Raw genomic sequence first — 8,658 nt, forward strand, 5'->3', positions numbered from 1 at the left:
GGGGCCGGGACAGTCCCGAGCCGGGGCAGAGGCGGCTGCAGGCTCGGAATGTGTTTGCGTATCCTCGGGCTTCCCACCGAGGAGCGCTTGGATGTGCGCTGGAGCTCTTGTAACCAGCGTGCAGGAGCAGCTTGAGTCGTGTAGAGGCGCACAGGGAACAGGGCTAAGTCAGCTACGCCCGGAGGAGGTGGCTGACAGCTACTAGCAAGGTGTGAAGGATGGTTTGAATTGTTTTATTTTTATTTTCTGTGCTTTGTAACGAGCCTTAAACCCTCCTGTCCTTGATCGCAGATGGCGGGCGAGAAGGCGCCGGAGAAGAAGCCAGGTGAGAAGAAGCCGGCCAAGAAGAAGGGACGGGAGAAGAAGCCGGCGGAGCAGAAGCCGAGCCAGAAAGCAGCAGGGGACAAGAAGAAGAGGGTGAAGAAATACCATGCCAGCCGTAACCCCGTCCTGGCCCGCGGCATCGGGAGGTATTCCCGCTCTGCCATGTACGCCAGGAAAGCCCTGTACAAGCGCAAGTACACGGCCCCAGAGACAAAGGTAGGATGGGGAGCACTGGGGGGATAATGGGGTTTATCGTGGTGCCTTTGGTTTGAAATGTGCTGAGTTTTCCTCGTTCTTTGCACACAGATAGAGAAGAAGAAGAAGGAGATGCCCCGTGCCACCATCACTAAGCCAGTGGGGGGAGACAAGAATGGAGGCAGCCGGGTGGTTAAAATCCGGAAGATGGTATGGAAAAGCACCGGGATGCTCGTGGTTTGCTGCAGGGGCTTTAGGCTGGGTGATGAGCCTCATGCTTGGGGTGATGCAGGGGCTCAGTTCGTGGAAGGGAGGTGGTGGGAATTCAGGTGGGAATTCTCTGTCCTGTGTGTTGCTGTGCAGAGGTGGAAGCACACACAGATACAGAGCAGGACACAAAATATTCCAATATATTCAATGTGTTCCCAAGCCCATCTGCAGCAGAAATCCTTCAGAAAGCTGAACTGAAGGGAAATAGGGAAAACTTTCTTGAGGAGTTGCTGTGCTGTGAGACACATGGGTGGTACAAGATGTTTGTCCTGTGCTCCCAGCCCAGGTACTACCCCACTGAGGACGTTCCCAGGAAGCTGCTGAGCCATGGCAAGAAGCCCTTCTGCGAGCACAAGCGGCGCCTGCGGGCGTCCATCACCCCCGGCACGGTGCTGATCCTGCTCACCGGCCGGCACCGCGGCAAGGTGGGCACTTCTCCTGCTCCCGGGGTCTGGCAGCCCTTCAGACACCCTCAGTCTCCCACCTGATACTGCCTGACCCTGCTGGGTCTAAATCTGGGATTTCTGCCTGGGTGTTTTCCTTTAGGGGAGGCAGAGGTGAAATGTTTGTAAATTAAGGTTGTTCTCAGCAGAGCTGAAGTAAAACAGGCTCAGCCAGTTGCTTGGACACAGTGCAAAGAGTTTTGCTGCAGAGCAAAGCCAGTGCCTGTTTCTGTTGCTGCTCCTACAAAGACAAAACTTCGTCCTACAGCAGTTACTGCAAAAGAAAAATTAGAGTTTAATTCTTAATATAATTATCAGGGTATAATGGATTGTTATATTGGGTTCTCCATCCTCAGGATGGGCACCAACACCACTGGTATCCTTTTATTTTCTTTTCTTGAATTCTCTGTCTTTGATGTTCATGATTCCATAAAGAATGCTGTCAGAGAAGGCAACCTTCACCAGAAGGAGCAAAACACAGCAGGGGAATGGCTCTGACTGTGTGAAGTTACAGAGTCCTTGTTGTGTTTATCCAATTCCTGCCTGTAACTCACACAAAGGATTTGGGTGCTGGGATGGCTGTTGCCATCCTGTGGGATGGGGGAAAGTAAAACTGGAGTATTTGGCTTTGCTCAGCCTTGGGAGATAAAGCTCATGGAAAGTCACACTTGGTTGGAGAGGAGCCTGGATCACAAGGTGGCAGCTCCTCAGGTGGCACAGCTGACCCACACCTGGAGCACTGTCAGTGCTTGTACCAGTAACACAGGCACAATCCCAGTTTGGCCGTGGTACGGGAGCACTGGGACCTGAGGATTGATGTCCCATCTCATTTCTTTACAGCGTGTTGTGTTCCTGAAGCAGCTTGATACTGGCCTTCTGCTTGTTACAGGTAAAATTGATTTAAACGTGGTATTTTTGTTCTGGGGGTTCTTTGGGTCTTTTTAAGTTCAAGTTCAACTTTTCAAGTTTCAAGTTTGTCTCTGGGGTCAGTAGCACAACAGATCTGCATGTGTGTGGTTTGGCACAGCAGTGGGGAATCACATTTTGTGGTGGAGTCACCACTCCTGGGGGTGTCCAAGGAACAGCTGAATGTGGCACTCAGTGCTCTGCTGTGGTTGACAATGTGGTGATCTGTCAAAAGTTGGACTTGATGATCTTGGGGATCTTTTCCAACCTTAATGATTGTGCCATTTGTGACTTTGCAGGAAGGTGGAGGGGAGATAATTAACCTACAGGATCTGACTACCTGGAAGAGCTCAGAAAGGAGATTTTTGTATTTCTAGAGGGCTTTGACTGTTGAGATGTTATCTGTAGGCAACTCTGGAGGAATTGGTCATCACAAAGACTACAAAAATTCAGCTTCAAGGCAGTGGTTTTCAGCAGAAAAGCTGACCTTGTTCTTTCTTGTTTTCTCTGCCTTCAGGCCCCCTGGCTGTCAACCGTGTGCCTCTGCGCAGGGCCCACCAGAAATTTGTTATTGCCACATCCACAAAGGTGGATCTCACTGGGGTGAAAATTCCCAAGCATCTCACGGATTCCTACTTCAAGAAGAAGAGGCTGAGGAAGCCCAAGCACCAGGAAGGAGAGATCTTTGACACTGAGAAAGAAGTAAGGGACAGGGTGGTTCTTTCTTTCTCAATGCTCCTGGCTAGGCTGGAAAGGGGGAATTAACAGGAAAAAAAAAAACAGGTGGATTTTAAGTGGTCATTAATAAAGTGAGGTAATGCCATTATAATGAGGTAACCCCCTTTTTTAAATGTGGGGATTTTTCTCAGAGGAGAAGGAGTTAAATGTCTTTTTTGACCAAGAAATGCTGTCACTCTGTTGGCTCCAAGGAGTGCTTCAGTGCTCCACCACCTTCCCATTATCGAGAGCAAATGGGGGAAAGATTTCTTTAAAATCCCAAAACTCAAAGTTTGCTCTGAATTTCCTCCTCTCTCTAAAGGATCCTGCAGTTCCTCCCAGGGTTTTAAGGTTGTTCTCTGTGCTTTGCAGAAATACGAGCTGACGGAGCAGCGCAAGACAGACCAGAAGGCCGTGGATTCCCAGATCCTGGCACGGATCAGGAAGGTGCCTCAGCTCCGGGGGTACCTGCGCTCCACGTTCTCTCTCTCAAATGGAGTTTATCCTCACAAATTGGTGTTCTGAGCCTTCTGCAAGCACCACATTAAACTCCAAGGGAAAAAAGCAAGGATTTGTGGTGTGTTCATTGCAGTCTGCAACAGCAGGTGTTGCACGGCTCTGGCAGTGCTTGTTGATGTGGGGTGAAATTCTGAGGGGTTGTAGGTAGTGACCAGAATTTGGAGAAGTTTGGGGTGTAGGAGTTTTGGCTGTTGTAGTTTTGTGGTGGTTGTTGGATTTCTTTAACTATTTAACATAAATAGGAAGTCAGTTGTCTTAACTCTGAACGAGCTGGGAAGGGATCCTGAAGAGATTTTGCTTTGGGAATAGCAGCTAAGGCTGGACAGTGCAGGGTAAAATCAGAGACAAAATATGTCTGTGCTGAACTTCAGCTAATAAATAGCTCCTTACAGGTATTTCAGGAGCTATGCTTTGATTTTGAAGTGGAAATGCTGGGAATACTCCACAGTTTTGCAGAATAGAAGTGTCTGAAAGTGAGAGTGGAGAAGGTTAGTGCTGTGTTGAACCCAGCAGAAATCAATGCTCTTACCCAAAGCAGGGATGTACAGTTCACCAAGTCTGGCACTCTGGAGCTCTTCCTTAGCCAGATTCTGCAGGAATCCAGGTTTATGTAACTGCACCATCTGTCTGCCCAGTAATTCTGAGCTGAGGTAGCCAACAGGGTTAGACTTGACAAGAAATAAAGATTTCAACAAATTCATCCAGGCTCCATGAGAACAGGATGGGGAAGAGAGCAATCCAGCCCTCCCTCAGGTGGAAGCCATGCTCAGGGGGAAAGAGGAGTTGGGCTTGGAGTGCTCCAGAGGCAGTGGGAGAACTTGGACACCTGTGGAGTACCTGGTTTGCACCAAGGGGCTGCAGCCTGGTGCTGGTGGGTGTTAAAGTGTCCAAAGTGAAAGCCCTGGGCACTCCCACCATCGTCCTCTTGATCATTACCAGGCTGGGAGAGCTGAGGGGTGTCAGCCTGCAGAAGGGAAGGCTCCAGGGAGACCTTGAAGTCTTTTGCAGTGTCCAAAGAGGCTCCAGGAGAGCTGGAAAGGCACTTGGGACAAGACCTGGAGTGACAGGACACAGGGAATGGCTTCCCTCCAGCAGAGACAGGGTTAGATGGGATACTGGGAAGGAATTGTTACCTCTGAGGGTGCTGAGGCCCTGGCACACGGTGCCCAAAGGATCCCTGTGGCTGCCCCTGGATCCCTGGAAGTGTCCAAGGCCAGGTTTGGAGCACCCTGGGATGGTGGAAGTGGCAGGGGTTGGGGCAGGATGAGCTGTAAGGTCCCTTCCAAGCCAGAGCAGCCTGGAATTCTCTGCCAGTACAGGCGAGGCTCAGCAGAGGGAGGCAGTGAGCTGGCTGTGCCCTGTGCACAGTTCTGGCCTGGCTGGGAGGAGTCTCTTGCTCTGTGCTGTGTTCTGCCCTGTGTTCTTTATTTTCCCTGACACTGGAATTTGGTCTGTTGTTGATTACATCTCTTGTGTGTGCTTTGCTGGATAATGGGATTAGTCAAAGTTTTTACGTTAAAGGGAGTTTCTCCTGCAATTCTGGGAATGATATCAATCAGCTCTAAAATGATACAGAAGGGTTGTACACATCTCCCTGCTACTCCTAAGGTAGGCCTAAGAAAAACCTTAACCAAATATGCTTAGAAAGTTCACTTAAATTCAAAATTGTGTGTGAGAACAACAAAATGGGGAAATCCCCATCCAGCAAGGAGAATCGAAAGAGTTTGTGTGAGCATGTTATTGTAAATTCAGTCACACCCTTGTGCTCTTGAGGGAAAACTGCAGGACAATAATGCTCCAGTCATTCCCTTCCCTGGGGGAGTGGGGAAGTTGCAGTAACAAAACATCCCCAAAAACCCAGTTGGGTGTGGAGATCCAATGGTGTTCTTGGAATTCCTGGTTGCTCTGACGCATTCCTGCTTTGTGGATCAGGAGACACCTGGAACCATTAACGTTGTTGGCTGGGAGGGGAGGCTTTGTCTGCCACTGTGCTGTCAGGAAGTGATTTGGAAATGGGAGTTGGTTATCAGCAGATGCTGGTCTGGAGCAGTGCTGCCATTGCCCTGTTCCTGTCACCTGTGTCATGAGCTGGTGACAGCAACACACCCTGCAAGGTGGGGAGGAAGGGAGGGAGGAATCTGCTCCTGTCAGTGGCTGAGCTGAGTCACTGCCCCAGCTGGATGCCAGTGTCACACCAAGGGACGTGGGAGCAGAGAAATTGGAACACCAAATCCTGCCTTCCCCAGGCCAAGCAGCTCCTCAGGCTTTGCTGCAGGAAATGGAGATGGCAAACCCCTTATTTTCCAAAAGGAGAGGCAGCCAGTGATCAGCTGTGATGTGTCTGTCTCCAACCTCCCAAATATTTTCCCTGAGTTCTGTGCAATCTGCCTTCTTTGAAAAGCTGCAGGGTGAGGGATGGAAAACAGGAAAAACGAGGCCTGTGCAGGTGACCAGCACAGGGGGATTTTTTTAATCCAGATAATGCTGGCCCTTACCTGAGCACAACTTGCAGCACATAAAGAGCCTTTGTGTGTGTTCTGGCTGGCCCCAGCATTTCCCATTCCATGTGAACAGTTCTGCAGCTGGGCTCGCTGAGTCACTGCTTTTTCCTGGGCAGCCCCCACAGAAGGAGCCAGAGACATCCAAAGCCTCCATCACCCAATGAAAAGTCCTGGAGATGTGCAGCTCCAAAAATAGTGACAGCCTCAACCACAGCAGCACTTCATTAGCATCAAATGTGCTCTTTGCTTCAGCTGCCTAATAAAGTGATATGTAATTATAATAAAGCATCCTTTGGAGAGGAAAGAGAGAGGGATGTTGGCTTTCCCAGGGAATTGATAATAAGATGTGATGCCTTGTTATCTCCAGGCACCTATTTTTACCTGTCAGCTGTGCAGTGACCTGGTGGCTGCAGCTCCAGCCCAGTGAGGCTCTGTCCAGCTGCCACAGAGGGCTTTGCCTCTGGAATGAGAATCCTGCTGGGACCAGGATCCTCAGGAGAAACTGAGGCAGATCTGCAAGACAAAGACAAAGCCCTTTCCAGTGCCAGGCTTGCAGAGAACACTTACCTGTGGCATTTCAGCTGTGACACTCTTGGGTTTAACCTGAATTAAGAGAGGATGCTCAGGCTGGAGTGTGAAGGTGCTTTTATGGGACACCCACACCTTTTGGGCCAAGTGGTGAGGAAAATTTGCCAAATTCGCAGATGTCCAGGGACTGGCTGCTCAGTTCACCTGTGCTGTAGGATGTGCCTTGTCATGAAGGAGAGGCTGAACCTTTTTCTCCCAGCCTATTTCCACCTGATCCCTGCCCTCCCTATCCTCAGAGTTCAGAACAGTTGCCAAGAAATTCACAATGGATGTCCCCACAAACTCAAATAATCAAATAAATGCCAATCCTATGGATACACCATAAAGAGCTCCTGTCCTGGTTTGGGAAGAGGAACTGAGGTTCCCAGCCACTACTCACCTGTTAATTGGATTTCTGCAGTTCTCCTGCATTGCAGTCTGCACTGAGCACTTGACAACTCATTGCTTAAGCAATTACATTAATTAAATCCTTGTTTTTATATGGATGTTGTTCATAATAGTCCTTGTTATGTTTTGTTCTGGAAGCCACTGGCTGAGCAAAGTCAGGCAGTGCCTGAGTCACAGCAGAGGGTGGGTCTGGGATGGTTGCATGTGGAATTTGACATGGGTGCCATGCAGCAACCAGAACATTTATCTTTATTTAATTACTTTTTAATTGTTTGTTGTTTGGGGTGTTTAGATCAGAGCAGTCTTAACCCTCTCCCAGCTATCAGTCAAAAACCCCATTTTTGGCAGCTGGCTGGCTGTTTTTGCTCACTATCTATTTTTCCCCATTATTTCAGTGTTTATCTCAGGGGAAATGACTTTGCATGATGGATTGCACACAGAGCCAGCAGCTTCTCTGACCTAAGCATGGTTCACACTCCATCAGACATAAACACTTATTAGTTGTAATAGTGATGAGGAGAGAGGAAGCACAGTAGTCAAAATAGGACTTGAGATGAAAGAAATTCAGTGGTTTTTCCTCAGAAATATTGATTTTCTGTGTGATCCTGAGCAAGTCACTTATTTTCAGAGAGGTCTGTGCTCACATACTGCAGAAAGCAGAAATACTTCCTCGTGTCTGGTCTCAAGAAGTGTTTTCAACTTCAGAAAATGGAAAATTTATGTCCATTTTCTGAAGTACATAAAAGAATAAGCAGTGTCTGCTTGGCTGACACTGAGAGGGAACCTGATCCATTAATCTGATCTTCTATGAGATCATATCAACATTTCAGACTAAAAAGTACAAAAGTTGTGCTGTGTTGAACACTGGCACAGGTGGCACAAAGAAGAAATGTTCTCATAGTCCTATTTATCAGTTTTACTGTCATTTTTTGCAGAATTTAGGCTGTTTTATTTGTACAGGGCAGCAGAGCTCAAAGATTCAGAAACTCTGGAGCCATTGGGTGTTTCTGCAGTTGCCCAATGAGCAGTTCCTGGTGCTTTGCCTGCAGATTGGTTTTAATGATGATCATACCCAGCTTCTCATATTTTACATCTGCTGAGCACTTTGGCCTCATGACATCCAGGTCAAAAACTGCCATGAGAACAACAAGAAACCACACAAAGGTGAAATGATTTCTTCAATCCATTGGAACAAGCCAGTGGGATGCAGAGAGCCACCCCAAGGAATGTCCTTAAATCTCATGGAGAAAATAAAGTTTAAACCAGAAGCAATTTCATCTTCATCTGTTTTGTCAGTCCTAGTGGATGCAGAGTTCTCCACTGGCCTGACAGATGCCTTAGGATGTAATTGGTTTTAAAATTAAGGCTTTCAAGTATCACCATGTGCTGTACATGGGATCCTATTGTTCAAAATGGCCATTTGGACAAGAGGAAATAAAACCCAAGATAAAATGTACAAAAGCAGCCCTTGGTTCACAAGGGAGGAAAGGCATTTTTCAGAATAAGGCCCTAAAGAGAGTGATGCACCCTCAAAATGATGGTACCATTTAAATTTCTGCTGAGAGTGTCCTGCTGAGCTGAAAGGAAAATCTCTTTTGTGGAATTTCATAGAAATTGGTGGGGAACCAGAATTCTTCCTTCAAGAAAACACAAAAAAGGTGAACAAATGTCCCTGTGGAATGAGGGACTGAAAGCACAGCTCAAACCCCTGCTCAAAGGAGAGGCACATGGCAGAGCTCCTGTGCACTGCACATCACCCACATGGCTTCCCTGGGGCCTGGCAAGGTGCAAAAAGGCCATGGGAAACC

The 8,658-nt window shown here is 48.1% G+C and overlaps 1 protein-coding gene across 1 annotated transcript; it reads left to right on the forward strand.

Moving 5' to 3' along the window:
- Positions 1 to 262: 262 nt before the first annotated feature.
- On the forward strand, positions 263 to 3,423 carry RPL6 (ribosomal protein L6). The gene is made up of 6 exons (XM_066562058.1): positions 263 to 540; positions 631 to 729; positions 1,071 to 1,214; positions 2,073 to 2,121; positions 2,656 to 2,840; positions 3,228 to 3,423. Exons 1-6 carry the CDS (start codon positions 292 to 294, stop codon positions 3,378 to 3,380), a joined length of 879 nt encoding a protein of 292 aa, XP_066418155.1. The 5' UTR covers positions 263 to 291; the 3' UTR covers positions 3,381 to 3,423.
- Positions 3,424 to 8,658: the final 5,235 nt, after the last annotated feature.

Source organism: Molothrus aeneus, chromosome 18, assembly GCF_037042795.1.
Source record: "Molothrus aeneus isolate 106 chromosome 18, BPBGC_Maene_1.0, whole genome shotgun sequence".
In the NCBI taxonomy this organism is placed as follows: Eukaryota; Metazoa; Chordata; class Aves; order Passeriformes; family Icteridae; genus Molothrus; species Molothrus aeneus.